The 21,678-nt window shown below is 39.1% G+C and overlaps 1 protein-coding gene across 3 annotated transcripts in view; it reads left to right on the plus strand.

The window, feature by feature from the left end:
* Nucleotides 1–21,678, plus strand: part of safb (scaffold attachment factor B) — a 70,737-nt gene that overhangs the window by 17,403 nt on the left and 31,656 nt on the right. For 2 of the 3 annotated variants that reach the window (XM_043720811.2, XM_043720812.2), the window contains exons 4-11: nucleotides 8,483–8,740; nucleotides 10,370–10,447; nucleotides 12,078–12,105; nucleotides 13,598–14,096; nucleotides 14,586–14,635; nucleotides 15,170–15,285; nucleotides 16,536–16,685; nucleotides 17,895–18,019. In XM_043720811.2, coding sequence (XP_043576746.2) covers nucleotides 8,483–8,740; nucleotides 10,370–10,447; nucleotides 12,078–12,105; nucleotides 13,598–14,096; nucleotides 14,586–14,635; nucleotides 15,170–15,285; nucleotides 16,536–16,685; nucleotides 17,895–18,019 — 1,304 coding nt within the window. The remainder of the gene's footprint in view (nucleotides 1–8,482; nucleotides 8,741–10,369; nucleotides 10,448–12,077; nucleotides 12,106–13,597; nucleotides 14,097–14,585; nucleotides 14,636–15,169; nucleotides 15,286–16,535; nucleotides 16,686–17,894; nucleotides 18,020–21,678) is intronic. The other variant, XM_043720813.2, reaches the window with a different exon arrangement.

Consider the following 21,678-nt stretch of genomic DNA (forward strand, 5'->3'; position numbering starts at 1 on the left):
CAATATCCTGTTCTTTGCTAACAAAAGAATGTTCAAGCCTTGTGCTTTTTTTTGGATTACCCAGGAGCTTGGGAAGCCTATTGCTTTCTCCATGGTAATGCCTCAACTGATCAGAGTTCTGAACCTGTTGTTACTCTCTTCAATAAATTGTCACGATCTTCTGAATTTTGTCATTCTTGCTTTTGTAATAATGAATGCGAGGTAAAAAGCTTTGCCATTTGAGCAATATTAATTGTAATTAATGTTCACCATTTCCATGATGAGGCAGATGGTGTAATGCCATTTTCTTGGCGGCAGCAGCAGCTTCTAGATAGTTCAGTATTGTTATCCATCCACCCCTCTTTGCTGTTGCTGTACTATTTGCTTCATCAGCATCTGTTATTTTCACAAAATCCAGACTACTATTCCCGTGACATACCTCAAACATTGCAATACATTGCCGCACGCGTATGTGTTGAGTTAGGATTTGTTAAATATGAACTGAAGGTAGAATTCCCAAAGCTTTGTTACTTTGAGTAGTTCACAGAATAGGCAATGTCTGTGGAAAACACTTGTTTTTCTGCTGATGGTTAAAGCAGAGGAGGAAAACTGTTTTTAATTGAAAATCTGATATTTATTAATGAAGTTAAAAACAAATTGTTTTCTATAGCCTTTTGGTTCTTGCTACTGGATAGTCCAGGTTATAGAATCATATTTGGTGTTTCCCATGTATTTCATAGGAAGTTATGACAGAGCCATTTGTACATGGTCAGCAGAGAGCTACCTACTCGATTCCTCCTTCTGCATTAGACACATAGCTCTTCAGGTGATGGAGCTTCATCTGACAATGTGCTTTTTATTGGTAGTGAAGGTTTTTGGCTAGACTATCATTTCAGGCAGATTTTCAAATCCCTATACTCTGGATGGAAGAATATTTCCTCATTTCGCCTCTAATTGTTCTACCAGTCACTTTAAATCTATGGCCCCTGATTTTCCTCCCTTCTCTTCTCCCCTCCCTCCTCCCCCCCCCCCCCCCCCCCCCCCATTTCTGTGGGTTGAATTCAGTTTTCTGTATTTTTGCTCAACTTCTCTAATTCTTTATGTCATTAAATATCAACCACATGACCAGTTTTTGTTTCATTCACACATTTCTCTGCATTAATGGATAAGTCAGCATTTATTGGCAATTCCCAGTTACCCTGGCGAGTGTGGTGGTGAACTATCCTGAGCTATTCAGATAATGTAGGAAAGGTGCTCCTAAGTGTGTTCACGGTTTTGACCCAGCGTCAGTGAAGGAGGAGCAATATGTTTGCAAAACAGGATGGTGTGTGGTTAAAGGGAAACCTGAAGGTTGTGGAGCTCCTGTACACCACCTCTTATCGTCCTCAAGCTGTAGAGATGTGGAGCTGGAAGGTACTATCTGAGCAGGCGTGGTGGTGGGGGAGGGGGAGTGGAATCCGCTTCCTAAAATTAGACGATGTATTCTAAATCGTAGGAGTTATAAAACTAGATAATTGTCAGCAATACAAATTACATGAAGCTGGGACTGAATACTGAACCATATAGTACAGCCTTCCAGTTGCAAAAACACTCATCCGTGTTTATTTTGCTTTTTGACTCAGCCACTTTTCGATCCAGTTTGGTACACTCCAATAGTTTTTACGTTTGTGAGGCTGAGGGGTGACCTTATACAGGTTTACAAAATTATGAGGGGCATGGATAGGATAAATAGACAAAGTCTTTTTCCTGGGGTGGGGAAGTCCAGAACTAGGGACCTAAGGGGCAGCTTTTGCACGCAGAGGGTGGTACGTGTATAGAATGAGCTGCCAGAGGAAGTGTTGAAGGCTGGTACAATTGCAACATTTAAAAGGTATTTGGATGGGTATTATGAATAGGAAGGGTTTGGAGGGATATGGGCCGGGTGCTGGCAGGTGGGGCTAGATTGGGTTGGGATGTCTGGTCAGCATGGACAGTTTGGGCCGGATGGTCTGTTTCCATGCAGTACATCTCTATGATTCTGTGGCTAGCCTTGTGGCACCTCGTCAAAGGTGTTGATAACCCCCTCAAACAATGTACTTGTCACACCTACGCATGTAATCAAGTGATTTATCTACTGAAAGGGGTGTTAAATATTTTAATTTATCTATTAAATTTAACCCCATCCAATATTTCAATATTTTCTCCTGATCATAAGCTGTTCAGGTATTGAATCCAGCTGCAAGTATTCATTAAAATTACCCAGATCTTCTGTCACCACACAACTACTTGATCCTTGACTCCACCCCCCACACCTTTCCCTCTAAAAGGTGTGTACTCTTAGATGTACGCTTGCCAAGATGTGCAAGGTTGTGGGCCAACATTCATTGTGCCAAATGGTCTTTTTCTGTGCTGTAGACATCTATGAGCAGTTAACCTTTTTGCTTCCTATTAGGTCTTATTTTCTCAAGTTATCCTGTTGCTGTTTGTGTATTAATTTTTTTAAAACTTTGGATTTTCCTGGATTGTTACTTTCCAGTCTTTTTTAATCACTTTTTGTTTCCTGAGTGTTCTCTTCATTTTAGCCCCATGGTTTGTACTTTTCTGGCCTTATTGCATTGTTCAGCTCATAATTTTCTTTGATTTATGAAGATGGATTGAAGAAGTCAGGACTGCTTTCCTTGGAAAAGAGAAGGCTGAAAGCTGATCTGATTGAGGTGTTCAAAATCATGAGGGGGTCCAGACACAAGTTGTTTAGAGAGATGGGTGGGAATATGCAAGGTTAAATAAGCTGTGTGAGAAAAATCATTTTTGTGCAGCGTGTGTTTCGGGTCTGGAATACACTACCTGAAAGTGTGGTGAATGTGGATTCAAATGAAGCATTTGAAAGGCAATTGGGTGGTTATTTGAAAGGGAGTACTGCAGTATTACAGGTTGAAGGCAGGAAATTGACATTAAATTATCTATTCATAAAGCTGCAGCCCCAACTGCCTGTTGCAATGCAAAGTTATGATCTTAACTCTGCAACTTGTCATCGAAGGATCTCTAGATTTGGCTATTTTACACCCTTTCTTTGTGGGGATCTTGACTCCGTTTAAATGAATTGAGATTACTAAAACACAAGTCTTCGACTACTAATATTCCATCAGTTTGTCCAGCTTCATTCCCTAAACTAAATTGAGAAAAGCTTCCCCCCCTTCGTTTGTCTGGCTAAAAAGGTTACCTATTTGCAATTTAACATAGAGCATAGAAGAATACAGTGCAGTACAGGCCCTTCGGCCCTCGATATTGCGCCAATCCAAGCCCACCTAACCTACACTAGCCCACTATCCTCCATATGCCTATCCAATGCCCACTTAAATGCCCATAATGAGGGAAGGTCCACCACTGCTACTGGCAGGGCATTCATGAACTCACGACTCGCTGAGTAAAGAACCTGCCCCTAACATCTGTCCTATACCTACCCCCCACCCCCCCCCCACCCCTTAATTTAAAGCTAAGCCCCCTCGTAATAGCTGACTCCATACTTGGAAAAAGATTCTTACTGTCGACCCTATCTAAACCCCTAATCATCTTGTACACCTCTATCAAGTCACCCCTAAACCTTCTTTTCTCCAATGAAAACAACCCCAAGTGCCTCAGCCTTTCCTCATACGATCTTTCTACCATACCAGGCAACATCCTGGTAAACCTCCTCTGCACCCGTTCCAGTGCCTCCACATCCTTCCTATAGTATGGCGACCAAAACTGCACACAATACTCCAGATGCAGCCGCACAAGAGTCTCATACAACTGCAACATGACTTCAGTACTCCGGAACTCAATTCCTCTACCAATAAAAGCCAGTACGCCATATGCCTTCTTCACCGCACTATTTACCTGGGTGGCAACTTTCAAAGATCTGTGTACATGGACACCAAGATCCCTCTGCTCATCCACACTACCAAGTATCTGACCATTAGCCCAGTACCCCATCTTTTTGTTACTCTTACCAAAGTGAATCACCTCACACTTAGCTACATTGAACTCCATTTGCCACCTTTCTGCCCAGTTCTGCAGCTTATCTATATCCCGCTGTAACCTGCCACATCCTTCCTCACTGTCTACAACTCCTCCGACTTTCGTATCATCCGCAAACTTGCTCATCCAACCTTCTAACCCCTCCTCCAGGTCATTTATAAAAATGACAAACAGCAATGGTCCCAAAACAGATCCTTGCGGAACACCGCTAGTGACGGCACTCCAAGATGAACCTTTGCCATCAACTACTACCCTCTGTCTTCTTCCAGCCAGCCAATTCCTAATCCAAACCTCCAACTCACCCTCAATGCCATACCTCCGTATTTTTTGCAGTAGTCTACCATGGGGAACCTTATCAAACGCCTTACTAAAATCCATATACACCACATCTACCGCTTTCCCCTCGTCCACCTCCTTCGTCACCTTCTCATAGAATTCAATAAGGTTTGTGAGGCACGACCTGCCCTTCACAAAACCATGCTGACTATCCTTGATCACATTATTCCTATCCAGATGTTCATAAATCCTATCCCTTACAATTTTCTCTAAGATTTTACCCACAACAGAAGTGAGACTCACCGGCCTATAGTTACTAGGATTATCCCTACTCCCCTTCTTGAACAAGGGAACCACATTTGCTAGCCTCCAATCTTCTGGCACTACTCCTGTAGACAACGAGGACATAAAAATCAAGGCCAATGGCTCTGCAATCTCCTCCCTTGCTTCCCAGAGAATCCTAGGATAAATGCCATCAGGCCCAGGGGACTTATCTATTTTCACCCTTTCCAGAATTTCCAACACCTCTTCTCTACATACCTCAAAGCCATCCATTCTACTTAATTGTGACTCAGTATTCACATTGACAACAATGTCCTGTTCCTGATTGAATACTGACGAAAAGTATTCATTCAGTGTCTCCCCAATCTCTTCAGCCTCCACACGCAACTTCCCACTACTATCCTTGACTGGACCTATTCCTACCCTAGTCATTCTTTTATTCCTGACATACCTATAGAAAGCCTTAGAGTTTTCCCTAATCCTACCAACTAAGGACCTTTCATGTCCCCTCCTTGCTGCTGTTAGCTCTCTCTTCAGGTCCTTCCTGGTTACCTTATAACTCTCAATCGCCCCAATTGAACCTTCACGTCTCATCTTTACATAGGCCGCTCTCTTCCATTTAACAAGGGATTCCAATTCCTTATTAAACCACGGCTCCCTCACACGACACTTTACTCCCTGCCTGACGGGTACATACTTATCAAGGACACTCAATAGTTGTTCCTTGAACAAGCTCCACATACCAATTACGCCCTTGCCTTGAAGCTTACTTTTCCAGGCCACACATCCTAAGTCATGCCTCACCGCATCATCATTTCCCTGCCCCCAGCTATAACTCTTGCCCTGTAGTGCACACTTATCCCTCTCCATCACTAGAGTAAAAGTCACCGAATTGTGGTCACTGTCCCCAAAGTGCTCACCTACCTCTAATTCTAACACCTGGCCTGGTTCATTACCCAGAACCAAATCCAGTATGGCCTCACCTCTTGTTGGCCTATCTACATATTGTGTCAGGAAACCCTCCTGCACACATTGGACAAACACTGACCCATCTAACGAACTTGAGCTATAGCTTTCCCAATCAATATCAGGAAAGTTAAAGTCCCCCATAACAACCACCCTATTACTTTCACTCTTCTCTTGAATCATCCTCGCAATCCTTTCTTCTACGTTTCTAGGACTATTAGGAGGCCTGTAAAAAACTCCTAACAGGGTGAGCTCACCTCTCCTATTCCTAACCTCAGCCCAAACTACCTCAGATGGCGAGTCTTCATCCATCGTCCTTTCCACAGCTGTAATACTATCTTTGACAAGCAATGCCACACCTCCCCCTCTTTTACCCCCACCTCTGACCCTACTAAAACATTTAAACCCTGGGACCTGCAACAGCCAATCCTGTCCCTGTTCTACCCATGTCTCCGTAATAGCCACAACATCGAAGTCCCAGGTACCAACCCACGCTGCGAGTTCACCTACCTTATTTTGTATACTTCTTGCATTGAAGTATACACACTTCAAGCCACTTTCCTGTTTACAGGCACCCTCCTTTGAAATTGAAAGGAGGGAGCTTTGTGCCTTCTGTGCTGACTGTATTTCAGTTGTTATTGTAATGCAAACTTGTTTTTGCATTTCTCAGAAATTTTCCTACAACTTTGATCTTTTTTTTGGAGCCCTATCTACTTTTTAGCAATCTCCCTTTATCTCACCTGGAAGCCTAAGTATCTAAAGAAAAGTTGTATTTCTAAGGAATTTGTATCCTTGGTTGCCTTACTATCATCCTTGCGTGAGGTACAAATCATTCTGCACAATCAAGCATTTGTTTTGTTTCTGTTAACTTCCACTTGCTAATTTCCACCTGCCCATTTCCAGCTTTATGTTCAGCTTGTTATCTGGCTAGCTCTGTGAAGCACATTCTAACAGCACTGGCAAACCTGCATGTGAGCAAAGATCTATCTTTCCCTGAACCAGTTTAATACCCTCAAAATTTGAACTCCTCCTGCTTAAACCATCACTCTGACCACAGATTCATCTACTTGTCGAGTTTCTGCTTTCTAATCTCTTTCCAAGATCCTTTAAATTTATTTGCAAAACCTCAAACTGCTTCATACTTATGTCATTGTTACTAATCCAAACCATGGCACACAATAAATCATATCAGACTTAAGAGGTCTGACATGTCTGGTATTCTTGTTTATCTGGGATTTCGTGCAGTTTAGTATCACTCTACTTTCAATCATCAACAAATTCATGAAAGGAGTAATCAACTGTGTTATCAGGTGATACTGGCAAGGGACAAAACTCCTCGCTGATGCTCAGCTTGGTTTCCACCCGGAACACTCAACTGCTGAACTCTTCACAGCCTTCATCTCAGCATGAGCGAAAGAGCTTAACTCCACAAGTATGAGTAATTCCTTTGTCATCAAGGCAGCATTTGACCAAGTATGCCATCAAGAATCTCTGGGAAAATTGGAGATAATTCTTCAGTGGTTGGAGTCATGCCCAGGACAGGAAGGTGGTTGTTAGAGGTTAATCATCTCAGTCCCAAGTCATCACTGCAGGAGCTCCTCATGTTAGTGTCTAAGGCCCAATCATCTTCAGCTGCTTTACCAATGATCTTCCATCCATCGTTCAGTGCTGTTCAGATATTCAAGCAGTCTTTGTTCATATGCGGTGAGATGTGAGCAACATTCAGCTTGAACTTAAACATTGCTCCCCCCTTGTTGGAAAGGTGCAACTGCAACAATGGTCAAGAAGTTTGACAGTGCCCTGATCAAAACAACCCATTCACTCTGTTTACACAGTTGCCACTATCAGTGGTATATGATCGACAAGATGCAGCAATGTCAGCAAACCGTTTGGATCTAATGAACCCATGACCTTCCCCACCTACAGAACAAGGGGAATAGATACATTGGAGCACCTTCAGTTGCGAGTTTCTCCCCAAGTCCTGGCTTGAAAACGTATTGCCATTTTTTCATTGTCGCTGTCAAAATACTGGAGCTCCCTTTCTAATAGCACTGTGGGTGGACCTATACGTAGAGGACTTAAATGGTTCAAGAATGCCCTTCCACCTTATCTCGGGCAGTTAGGGTTGGGTGTTAAATATCAACATAGCTGGTGATATCCATATCCCACAAATAAAATCTTTGAAACCATATATGCATTTGACAAGTCTGCCATACTTTCCTGATTTGGTTAGACTAATTCATTTCACAGATATAAAAATACTTACTAACTAAACAGATCACTGAAGTGCCCCAGTGTTGATAAGCTACTGCCTTGAATATACTGCATAAATGATAGCAGCTTGTTTTATAAAGTCTAAGTAACCTAGATTGGTGCTATTAAATTTGTAACAGTTGTCAAGCTAATTCTTTATTGTAAAATCTGTTACAAGTTTAGGTATTTTCTTGAGTACCTGGATGTCTCATTATGGGTCATCCATATATTGTATCATCTAACTATATGAAAATGTAATGACTGCCTCTGCCTCTGATCTGAACTGCAAATTCAGGTTTTGTATACTTCTGCTGCACTTCCATTCTGAATGTGGACTAAGCAAACCTTTGTTATAGCTAAATACAAATTATTAAGCTAATTTAGTTAACAAACATTCAAGGGCACTGGTTAGGACTTAACTAATCTGGTTAGTGTGTTAGTCCACCTTATCTTCATACAGTAATACAGCACTGTGAACATGACAACGTCCATTTCAGTGGGTTGTCTTGTTAGACATGTCACTACCCTACTGTATGAAGCCTTAGTTAGGAAATTGACCAGCTTCCAGTCCTGAAAGTCAATGCCATGAGTTTTAAATCTTTTTGGGGTGTTGATCAATCTTCAGAATGGTAGCTTGGCACTGTATTATCTAACTGTTTGAGTTACATACAGTGTGATTCCTGGCCTGTTGATAGCCATACCCTAAAGTAATGTGCATATTTCATTACAGGAGGATATTGAAGCCAGTGTTGACCAGTTACAGGACATTTCAGCATTAGATGTTAATTTTGGGCCTGAGACTGACATCGAAGGTGCAATGGCAGGGTGCGCTGATGAAAATGAGATTGAACAAATCACAGCATCTTTAACCGAAAATATTGAACACGTAGGACTACCTGTAGATATCACTATGCAGCTGCCTTTGGAGATGGGTGCAGAAGAACCACTGGAGTCACCTCTGATTCTAAGCACGGATCTACCAGCTGAAGTATGAAGAATTTAAATTAACTCACTTCTCGTGGATGTGTATTTGCATTTACTTGTGGTTGGATATAATCTGAAAAGAGAGCAAAGCTGAAGTTGAAATTTAACTTATTATGGAAGACACTGGATAGTGCAGTAGATTAGAACACTTTCTTTGGAGATCTGGGTTCTGATACCACCCCACCTCTGGAATTGAAGTATTTCCTCTTTGGCTGCAGAAGCTACCCTTGAAATTAACAATTTCCTAATGGTGCATATAGACCATAAAAAAAGTGAAAGGTGTTTGAAATCTTTAAACAATGATGCAAAATATTGGTGAGGCCAAAATTTTGGGTACCCACTAAGAAAGGGGATCTTTAATCAGTAGTGCTGTGTTGCATAGGTTGACCAGGATGTTGCCTAATATGGGGTTAAACCTGAAGTTGAATAGAGCAACTTTAGATGCAGAACTGTTTCCACTGGAGTGTTCTGAAGATTGATAGAACATTTTTAAGATTTTAATGTTCAGTTACAATTATCAGTGAATAAGGAAACACTATTCTTCTGGTTGTTGGGGGAGGTGGAAATTGTCATTGAACAATCATCAATTTAATGAGAATTTCTAAAATCCATCATTTAGGATTCAAAGTAGGAATGAAGTTGGCACGTTTAGTGTTTGCTACAGACAGAGTCTGTTGTACCTTTTAATGAGAGCTTGTCAATATTTGAAAGTGAGGGTTAATAGAAGTGAAAGGCTTCTTATTAAGTATTGAGTTGCCTAAATCTGTGTGCTTCTGGTTTTTATCTCAATTTAGATTTTGTTGAACATAACATTCATAGCTCACACATTAGCAATCTCAACCAAAGCGGGTGGTGTAGGAAATGTGCAATGTTAAAAAATCACAACACCAGGTTGTAATCCAACTCCATCCTGATGAAGGAGCGGCGCTCTGAAAGCTAGTGCTTCCAGATAAACCTGCTGGACTATAACCTGGTGTTATGTGATTTTTTTTAAAAAAAACTTTGTCCACCTCAGTCTGACACCGGCACCTCCACATCGCGAAACGTGCTACAATGTCAGTGTTGTGTTGGGAAAGTTATGCTGTTGTGAGATTGGATTAAAAACAGTAAAAATTACTACTCATTAACTCCTGCCTAAACTGGAAATTAACTATTCATTTAAAGTGCCAGTATTGGGTGTTAAATTTGTTTTCCAAGTAAGCAGTGATGGCCCTCTTCGCCTTAGTGGATTGTCCTGAAGTTTCATGTCCCACTTGTCCTTGAGGTGTGTCATAACATGTCTGAGCAGGTTTATTCTTTTCTTGCTCTTAAATTGAGCATTGAAATTGGAAACTTGCATTGATGGAATCTCAACAGTTCTGAGACAGTTTATTGACATTTCTAATAACAAGCTGACTACTGTCAGCAAGTCACCTTAATTATAAACTACAAGCAACATAAACAATTGAGAATTGTATTTTGGGGGAGGGACCTGAGTACTTCATATTCTTGAGTTGCATGGTCACTATGCTGTTGGATTTGAGAAACCATCTTGTTTACAGTAGCATTTTTGTTGCACACATTCAGTGGCATGTTTACACATTGAATCAGTTTGAACTTTTTTGCCTGAAGGATATTTCCTGTCATATTTCAGATTGTGGATGAACCAAAGGAGATGATGGACTCTGAGATGCCTTGCAGTGCAGAAGAGGAGTCTATGTCGATTAAAGAAGTAGGATGCCATTTTGTGGTTAATTTTGAAATGCTTCTAAAACAGTTTGTTGAAATATATGTCATCTTGAAATAGCTGCATTGTGTTAACTGGGTAGATTGGTTATGGTGTTACTACTGATCATTTATTTTAAGAAACTATGACTACAAATTTGGTTTGTGTTAATTTTATATTGCTTTGCTGGTTGTAATTTGGTGTAGATGTAATCAAGTCTGTTCTTCACTGCTTTTGGACATTGGCCTTGTATTTAAAAAATCTTGTTGCATTCTTAAAGTAAGGCCCTGTTTTTGTGGGTTGTGAGCTCTTCAGGATTTTATTTATAGTTACATTTTGGTTGCAAATTAGGCAGTATTATGAGGTAAACAGCAAGAGTCAGTAACAAGTGTAGCTAGTTGTGTAAATGTTGTGCACAGCAAAGTGCAAGAAAGTGAAATGTTTATCAAATGGACGTTCTTGAATTAGTAGACATCTGCAAAACGTTAATCGTGGAATTAGTATCTTACAACTCCCTATCACAGCATATCCATCCCTCACTCCTCTAGTGGGACAGGATCTTACAAACTGCTTTCACATTTACTTAGTTGGAGGAGGCTGTGGTTAATTGGTTTCAGCCTGTTGGGGTTGGTTTTGTTTCAGGGGAGTAAAGATATCAGTGCATTTATTAAGTTTGCCCACTGCCTTCAGATAATGCCCTTTTGGAGGGCATCACATGTTTGGGGCCAAGACAACAGTAGTGACCTTGTAAGTGGAGAAGTGAAGACATGGCAGGAAATTGAATGATGGTGTTTATTTTGGTGAATGTAAAGATAGAAATTCAATGGAAAATGTGTTCTATTTGTACAAAACGTAATCTTGAGAATGTTTGTTTTACAGTATATGTTTGATAGTTTTAGTAATACAGTTGCAACTTGTTTAGGTTTAGGACACAGTTTTGACTTTGAAAACCTCAACTGAACTGATATGGTGCACTTAAAACCAAAGAGCTGGAGAAACCCAGATCTGGTAGCATCCATGCAGATAGAAACAGAGTTGATGTTTTTAGTTCAGTGTGATTCTTCAGTGTTCTGAACTCTTAACTCTGGTTTTTCTCTCCAGAGGTGCAGTAAGACCTGCTGAGTTTCTCCACTTTGTTTTTCATTTCAGATTTCCAACATCCTCAGTAGTTTATTATTTGGTATAGCACACTTAATTTGTAGTCAGCAATGTTGGTAGTTACCAGAATGTTGCTGTAGATTTGTCTTTGCACTGCCCCAATTTGAACTTCTTACAATAGTTAATATATTTTTGCACCCTTCACCTGTGGTATAACTAGGAACTCTTCGGCTGTGGCTGCTTCATTTTCCAATTTTTGTCTTCCTGTTCAATGTCAGAAATGCCAAATAGCATCGGACATTAATATTTAGTTCATTGAAAGGCAGTTTCTGTTCAGTTAAAACTTCAGTGTTATACGTTAAAGTGTCTTTCATGTTCTAATACCTAGTTTAATCATGTTGCGCTTGGGTCATTCAAAGAAAATGTGAATTGCAACTTGAATTTTGGAGATATTAAATGCCAGTGGACCTTAATTATATGTAAGCTTCATGTTGGTTATAGTAGCATTAACGGAATTTCTAATTTCATTTATTTTCAGGATACTGAAGATTTACTTGAAGAAACAGGTATTAAAGAAACCCTCTCTTCATCCATGTCCCCCAGTGCAACTTAAATTTTTCTCAGTTTAGAAAAAAACATGATCACGTGCAAGTATTCTGGTGTATAATAGCAGTGGTTCAGAGCAGATAGTACAGGGAGATTGGAAAACTTAGGCATGTCCCAGATCTCATACATTAATTCAATTATTACAAGGCTTTAAATTGCACAACTGACCCAACACAATTGATTAGTCTGCCAGCTTTCCTTAATGGGAAGAACCAATAATAATCTGTTTAAGGTCTCATTTCTGTTGAAGTTTTAATTGATTAGCTGAACATATGTTTGCATTTAGTATGATTATAATGACTTGAAAATCGCTTTTAGGGTGCTTTAACAGCTATTAAAGCATTCCATGGCAAATATAAATACGGGGAAAAATACGAAACTCAGCACCTGATTCAAACGTAACTTCAGCTGCTATTTGTACATTTTCACTGAACCGAAACGTACAAGAGAGACGTAACAACTTCTGCGTCGTCCACTGGGACAGTTATTTATTTTGGTGAAGTTTATCTGTCATTCTCGGGCAATAATAGATGTGCAGGTATTCTTCGCTTTGGTGATTTTGGCCTACGTGTTCTTTTGAGGGAACAAGGAAATGCAGTGACTCAGTTGTGCTATTTTAGGCATCATTTGTATATGTGTATATGTATTACGGCCAGCATATATTAATGCTGTTACCCCTTTTGCAATCTAATTGGGTCTTAAAACTTGATCTGGTGGCATGTATGAGTACACAAGAGTATTTTTTCATACGTCTAAATTCTACATAATGGGCAATGAGATGGAAGTGCCAATTCTTAGGGAAGTGTTAGACCCTAAACTGAAGTATTATCAAAGTAAAAGAAACTGACCAGTTTATGATATTTGAATAAAAATATACAAAGTCGTGTGAACTCAAGAAATGCTGCAGATTAAAGCAAATAGAAGACCAATCTCCTCAGGAATATTTAAAAAATCGCGAACAATCTACTCATATATGTTTTGTTGGACTCTTGCTTTACTTGGAAGAAATGAAGTTAATCAGAAGACTTAGGACTCTCAAAAGGAAACATTTATTGAACACTCGTGGATGCAGTTTGGAAATTGTTTCTGATCATCTTGAACTGCAAAGGAATTTCTGACTTCAGCTGTTTACTTGGAAATACATGGACTTGTCATGGTCTCACTTGAACTGCTTCTGCTTTCTTCCAAAGTTATCGGTTTGCAGCATTGAAGACTCCTGATTTGTGAGGTTAATGAAATAACTATTGGTAAATTAGTGAAGAAATTACAATGAATTTAATTTCTGTAGGTAGTTGTGTGCTCCCTCAGTTTTCCAATCTCTCTGTGATACTAGTGAAAGCTAGGGGCAGTGTCCTGCATAGTTACACAGCAGACACATTAGCTCCGTGTATGTTTTGCTGTATTTCAGTGGTAATTAAACCTTGTGCCATTCTATTCCCATTGATCCCGTAGAGAAGGAGAATGTAGCCGAGAGTTCGGGGGAAGCTTGTAGTTCAGTCCCTATCGAGGAGGAACTCCCTGAAGAGGCTCAGCTATCTGCACAAGAAATGATCGACATAGACTCCTACCAGAAAGAAGAAGAAGATGACAACCTTTCAGTTACAGTACAAGCAGAAGATGCACTGACACTAGAACTCGACAATGACTTGCTTTTGGATGCGCCCAAGAAAGAATCAAAACCACTGGGGACTGACTCCGAGAAACCCTCTGATCAAGCACCCTGTGGCAATAAAAATGAAACTCAAATGAACGCGACAGTAAATTTGAGCGAAACAGAAAGCGACCAACAGAAACAAGAGTTAGAAGTGGCAGGCATTGAGAGTGCAGAGAAAGAACAGCCAGCAACTGAGGAAAGCAAAGATGAAACCATGAAAACAGAAGATGAAGGTGATTCTAATGAAGCAGCTAAGAAAGAAACCTCGATTATAGAGGGCAGTGATCAGAACAAGAGGTTTGTTGTTTCTCAGTTCTAGATCAGAAGCTTTCTTTTTTTCATTCATACTAAGATTCCAGTAAACCTATCTCGTGATTTGGCCTGTGCAGTGGTGACAATTTTGATTTTTTGCTTTATTTTCGTTTAAAAAAATCTTAATTTTCTTTTCCTATACTGTTAGAGGCAACTTCCTTTTACACTTTCTGCTCTCCAACCTGCAGAGGTTGTTCACAAACTGGAATATTTTGCTTCTGTGTACTCTTCACCAACAGTACCAAAAACGTAATGAGGCATTTGTTATACAGTTCCATTTCCAATTGGGATCTAAAATGTCATTGATTCCCTTACATCTAATATGTTTGCTTTGTTGTATTCTGTGATCTATACCTGATAGCTGTATAGGTTGGTAGGTATTGGACAGTTTCTTGAATTGGAAAAGTATTTTTGGCAAGTATACTTAATTTTCATTTATTCTTTATTTAACAAATCTGATTTTGTACCTTTTAGTTCTATCAAGGATGGAAAAGATACTAAACCAGCTGCAAAGGATGAGAAAGGTATGCCTCAGAGTTTTCACCAGTGACTATTGTTCAGGGTGCTGCACTTCAGTCATTATTCAATTTAATAAATATAATTTTGTTCCTCATTTTTTGTTATTGAATCTGTGTACACTCAGAAATTGGCACTGTTAATAAGGACTATTTCCAGGAATTTTGAATGATTGTTATGCAAGTGATTATTCTGCCCTTCATTCGTTATTGAAAATCATAAAAATGTAATTTGAAAACTAAAATAATGGTTTTGTTTATATTAACTATTACTAAATACCTTAACATTTTACTATACTATGTAAACAGTAACCTTGTCTGGCTCCCAAAGAAGGAAGCTAGTTTAGGAATTGGTGATATCAGTCTGAGGCATTATGCTCCATGGAGATTATAATAGCATTGCATTTACAAGGGCACAAGAACCACTTTATTTTCTTTTCTCAAAGCAACAGTTGTTGTGTATGGAATTTCAAGTGCAGTTTCCTTACAAAGTAATTTTTGAGTTTCTTTGTGTTTGCTTATTTTGCTTACCTTCTCATTCAGGCCGACCTGGTAATGCTAGTATTACAGATACTGCAGGGAAGAACCTTTGGGTGAGTGGTCTGTCCTCTGCAACCAGAGCAACTGACTTGAAGAACCTCTTCAGTAAATATGGCAAGGTAATGGTTGAAAATGCTGAAGATTTGACTGACATATAACGTATGAAATGTCTTTAAGGCTTGAAGTGCTTTAATGCTGATTGAATGATTTTTTTAGGTCGTGAGAATTAAAAGAAACCTGGGATATGGGATAGAATGAGTATTAGGACTGACTAAATTGGTATATGGAAGGTCAGCATGAATGTGATGAGTAGAATGTCACCTGCCATAAATACTTGATGGAATATTTTGGTAGATTACTTGTTAAAGTCATCTAACAGAAATGTAGTCTCTGACAGCTGGGCAATGAGATTTGGATTTTTAAAACCAGAATAGAATGCCTATTTATTAGCAATGAAAAAATGGAATAGACCAAAAGAAATAAAAGGAATAGACCATGAAACCTGTTGCAACTGCTTTGTCATTGTGTTTGTAGCTGATCTTAGACTTCCTTGCCACCAACCCCCACCTTCACCCCACATATCTTTCAATTCCCTAGTAAAATTCCTAGTGAGATAATTATGAAGTGACAGTCCCAGTTACCAGTGGGCATTCAGATTTTAAATGCTGAAATGGAAAATTGTAAAACTTGACAGTGACTCATAATAAAGTGCCTATTATGAAATTGAGTGTTGTTGATACACTTTTTTTAAAATGTGGATACAGCACCCAAGGCAGAAATTGAAAATCCCTAGCACATTGTTGAAAGGAAATTGATTATTGGAAACTTGCCTACAAATGCGATCTGAATGGACAGTTTGCACAGAAGAGGATTATGTTGGGTTGGGACTGGAATGGAGAGAGAGATCAGGTGTTGAAGTTTGTTTATCAAATGCATTTTGGAAACCACCTGATACATTGTCACGATACACACTGAGGAAGCATGGATGTTCAACCATGATGTACTTTTAACTAAACGTTGCATTACGTAAATATCTGAATTAGTAGTTGAGTAGTTTTCTCATCTAATTTTTTTTTTAATTGTGGGGTGATTGGTGTTTTGGTTGGTTTTCATATTATTGGATTTTGCAAGAAATAATTTTATTTATATTGGCAATAATTGTTGTTTTGTAATGAGTAATGTTTTAATACATAAAGATTTGAGTGCAGGTGAACTGGTTTGTTGCCTGAACAGCAGACTTTGGCAATAATAACGACCAGATGTTCATTGACACACATGCAATTTGCCTTCTGAGAATTTAATGCAGTTTTACAGTAAAGCAATTAAACTTTGTTGTTTTTCACTTGCATGTGATGCTTCTTCTGTATAGGTAGTGGGTGCAAAGGTAGTGACAAATGCTCGTAGTCCTGGAGCACGTTGCTATGGATTTGTGACCATGTCGACCAGTGAGGAGGCGACAAAATGTATTGGTAATTTGCACAGAACAGAGCTTCATGGACGAATGATCTCTGTGGAAAAGGTGAGTGCAAAGCAGCATGGGATAGATTCAAGTCTGAAAGAAACAAATGCTGAACATGCAGTTGAACCTGAGCACTTTGGGGGAAAGAATAGTTGATATGTTCAATGAGCTCATCGCTTGATAGTGTTTGAAAATGCGATCGTTAGGAAGAGTGATTTACTTGGAATTGACCTAGAAGATCATTTGATAAAATATCCATGTGTTTTTTCTGAAAACCCTGACTAATGATGTTATAAGTTTCTAAACATCTTCTAGTAATTGAAAATTAATTTGAATCGCAGTAAAAGTCCTTCACACACTTCATATACTAGGATACTGTTGGTGATCTGAAAAGTCTGTACCTCTAATTTTTGTATTTATTTTAAGCATTAATTGCTAAGAAAGTGTATTTAAATTTTTAGGTCAGTGCTGATTGACCCAGAGGAGTTGGAAGATTTATTATAATATATTTGCTAAAACGTAATGCATCAAAATTCTCAAAAGAATTACCACGTTTTGGTAGCTATGGCTGTTTACCAGCTCTGTTACCCATCACAAGACAAATCTACATTGCACATCGTTCCAGGGTTTTTGTTCCTTCCTTGTCTTGGGCTTACAGTGTGTCTGAATGTAGTGTTGTGTTTTGAGAAGAGGTTTAGCTGGTATGCCCTGACTCAGAGTCTTTACAGATTATTGGAAAATGAAACAGGGTAATGCTTCAGTCATGCTTTTATTTTCTTCCTCTGTTGCCATCTCTTGAGAACCGACTAAACATGCTGTTGTCCAAGACATTGCTAACTAGATGCAGTGTGAATCAAAGGCACCTTGTAGCAATTGACAGTCATTTGAAGAATTGATACATGAGATATTATTCTAACTTGCCACCTACAGAGTAATTCATTAACTGAAAGCTTTATGAACATATCAGAATTATTGAGTGGATATATATGTGCACATACATCTAGAAACTAAATTATGCAGCATGCAGCGCGTAGGACGTTGAAGGTGAAAAGCTGAGGTAAAAGATTGCAAAAAGGGAGAGAGCAAGTGAAAGTCTTAATTTTTTAAAAAATGAAAACAATTATCCACAGTTGGAAGACCATTACAATTTGTTACTGATGAGCAAAGTTGCAAGAAATCAACTAGTCTATAATGTGACACGTGGAAGCTCATGTGGTGGGTTGTGGTTGTTTTGAGCAAATGTGAAATTTATAAACTTTATATTTTCAGGCTAAAAATGAGCCTTCAGGTAAAAAGCCAGATAAGAAGGAGGACTCCAAAAAGGATCAAAAGTCAGCTTCAAGTCGAGAACTCAGTGGTGATAGGCGCCATTCTGCAGAGTTCAAAACTGACAAGTAAGTTTCGTTTCCTAGATTTCTGATATGTTCTCAAAAAAATTGCTTTGGTAGCTTTTTCTGAAATTATCAATATATCTTGTTGAATGTTGAGCAACCTATCTGTAAAGAAAGAAACCTCTGACTATACAAGGATTTCATTTTTTTTCCCTGACAGTAAACTGTCTGAAACCAGAAAAGTGCCATATGATGTTCTTTTGAATAGGCTGTTGCAAAATTGCACAAAACATTCTGTTACTTGGTTATCAAAATTTGCTTGCATGCCCTAAAAGGGAATTGAATTTAATAATAGAACTTTGACTGCTGAAGCTGTTCAGCATTCTGCAGTGCCATTACGATGTGTCCTGATCTATACAGGCACTGTATTAAGGGTTCATCTTTTGATCAGTTAGTTATCTAACCTTAATGCTAAGCTTGACATTTTAAGAATATTTACATCATTTCTATTCCAGTCTCTAGTGATTCAAGATATAGGCGCACTGCTTTAGGGTAAGGAGATTGAAAATCGCTGCCAAGTCCTGCTCAGGAACAGCCATCTAGGCAAAGTACCAATGAATACTTTTTACAAGCCTTGGAATAACTGCCTAACTTTGACTGCAAGGGATCTCCATATTCAGAAATGGGTATTTGCTTCATTTGAGTACCTTGTGAATAATGGGGTTGATGTGGCCACTTTTTAGAAACTAAATAATGGTCGAAATAATTTTATTTTGAATAAAGTTTGAAAGATTTCTCTTGGAAGGTGACACCGTGCTACTGTGATGTGGTGCTGCTCTTGAAATTAAGCAAAACCACAGCCTGGAAATGATTATTACTTTTCCTTCTTGTAGATAAGAGCAGCAACACGTTATAGCATACCATCACTTTCCAAGACTGGGTATGGGTGGCAAAGCCAGATAAAATCAATTACATTTAAATACCATTCTCAAAACATCCACCTCATGAACTGAAAATTAAATATTATGCAGACTAAATGTTGGCGTAAACAATCTGCTCTCTTGAGTTACCAAACATTATATAGAAAAATTGTGCTTTTGCTCAAAAACACCTTTTAAGATACCTGAGAAAATCCATGAACGGGTATATAACCAGTTTCATTCACTAGCAAATTCTCAAAGGTCTATCAATAACAAGTACAGATAAGGTATATGTGACAAGTAAGTCACCTCCTGACTCTCTAACCCTGTCTGCCATCTACAAGGCACAAGTCAGGAATGTGTTGGAATACTCCCCACTTGCCTGAATGGTTGCATCTCCAACAACACTCTGCACCATCCAGGACAAAGCCTGATTAATTGGCAATGCATCCACAAACATCCATTCCCCCTCCACTGATGTTCAGTAGCAACTGTGTGTTCTGTCTACAAAAATGCACCGCAGAAATTCACAGAAGATTCTTAGCACCTTCTAACCCGCGACCACTTCCACCTGGAAGGACAAGGACAGAAGATATGCAGGAACATCACCTGTAAGTTCTCCTCCATGCCACTGTCTGTCTGATTTCACTGTCGTTGAGCTGAAGTCCTGGAACAGCTCCCCCCAAGGCCATTATGGGTTCACACACAATACATGGACTGCAGCAATTCAAGACAACAACTCACCACAACCACCTCAAGGACAATTGGAGATGGGCAATAAATGCTGACCAACCAGTGATACCCATGTCTTATGAGTGAGTTAAAAATAAATAGATAACTGGAAGCAGTGAGCCTTTCTTAATTCCAGCGTGGGTTTTGAGGCAGGTGCCCTCCCCCACCACCACTTTAATGAAAGCATCTCCCACTGACTGAGCAGGTGTTATTTTTGTGGGTGAAATGGAGAGGAGAGGGAGTGCAGCAGATCAAGGTTCCGAGAAGGAGACTTCAATCTGGGTGATGAGTCGAGTAGGAGGCTCTATTGAGGCACATTGGATGGAGAGAGGAAGGACTCTGCAGTTGGGGTGCAAGAAGAGTGGAGATTCCAATAGGATATGGAGGGTTGCAGCAGGAAGGAGGGGGCTCCAAGATGGATTGATTGTGACCAGAATGTTTCAAATGAAAGTGAAATTTAAAATTTGTCAACAAAGGAATATTTACCTAATCAGAACCAGGAAGCATTGAATTTATTACGGTGATGACTCTCTTGCAAATTAGCATAAGGCTGCGTAAATTCAGGAGCGAGTATATAAGCAAGAAATTTAGTGGATGCTATTTCATGAATACTGCCAACATCTGAGATGGGAGCAAAAATGATAGAAACTGCCGATGAAAATCTTCTGGCTTTGTGCATATGCAATGGAAATGCATTAGTTGTAACCTCACCAGTTTAGGGTGATGACTTTGTATGTGTAGAAGTTCATTATTTTGCAAAATAACTTGTTGCAAAAGCTTGTTATCTTATGCCAATTTAGTTACTGTTGTGCCTTATTGAGGTTTTTCATTAAATAGTTCACTGATTCCAAATATACCACATGTCAACGCATCGCCTCAAATGAGTTTGAAGAATCCAGTAGATCCCAAGAAGAGCTGTCCGAAATTAGGACAGAGCAGCAGGTGCAATGACTAACCCAGGCCACTTGATTTTGTATCATTCGATCCTTTTGAAAACTACACTTCAATCAGTTTGAAAACTTTGCTGAAACTTATAACTGTTCATAACCTTTAAATTTGGGAATAAAACCCAAATTAGCAGATTTCTATGAAATGCTTTAATTATTTAAATGTTTTTTCCACCACGTGGATTTGGAAAATGGAGTTTTAGTTGGCATCTTGAATTCTGTTCTGAAAGTTATGCGCCATCTGCATTTGCCTTTCTTAGTTGTTTTGATGGCAAACTCTTTAAAAGGTAAACAAGTTTAAGCTGAGCAAGAGGACTTCATGTTCTGTGAGCTTCTTTAAAGTGTGGTTGTATAAGTGGTCTGTTATGTTCTTTAAAAGTAGTAAATTATATAACTAAAGTTTATTGCTGAGCACTTAAATAAAACCTTAAGTTAGGACATTAGTAAATTTCTTGAGTCATACTTGGAAACCTTACACTCAGCTGAGCAGGTAGATGTAATTTTGGTTCAGTGTCTCATCAGAAAGTTAGCTTCATAATGGAGTTCTCCCTCCTAATTACATTGAAGTACCATCTTGTCTATCATTTTCAGGTTTTTAAGGGCCTTAAACCCACAACCAAGGATGTTCTGAGCGATTGTTGCCTCAATTAGTTAATAATTTTTATTCCATGCATTAAAGGCTGGAAAGAAATGTATTATGTGCATGATAATGCTCCAAAGCTCTGCATCCCAGAGTACTTAAGAAAGTGGTCCTAGAAATAACTGATGCATTAGCTAATGTAACACCATTCTTTAAAAAAGAGGGAGAGAGAAAATGGGGTGTTATAGGTCAGTTAACCTGACGTTGATACAGGGGAAAATGCTGGAGTCAGTAGTTAGATGTAATCACTGAGCATTTGGAAAGTAGTGACAGAATCAGTCCTAGTCAGCATAGATTCACTAAAGAAAAATTATGCTTGACAAATCAGTAGAGTAGACAATGGTGAATCAGTAGATGTTAAGTATTTGAACTTTTGAAAAGGAATTTGACAAGGTTCCACTTAAAATTAGTCAGGAAAATTAAAGCTGTTTGTATCAGAGATCATGGATAGAGAAATGGTTGGCAGACAGGAAGCAGAAAGTT

Source organism: Chiloscyllium plagiosum, unplaced genomic scaffold (genome assembly GCF_037043375.1).
Source record: "Chiloscyllium plagiosum isolate Xiang-an unplaced genomic scaffold, Cpla_swu_hap1 HiC_scaffold_28, whole genome shotgun sequence".
NCBI lineage: Eukaryota > Metazoa > Chordata > Chondrichthyes > Orectolobiformes > Hemiscylliidae > Chiloscyllium > Chiloscyllium plagiosum.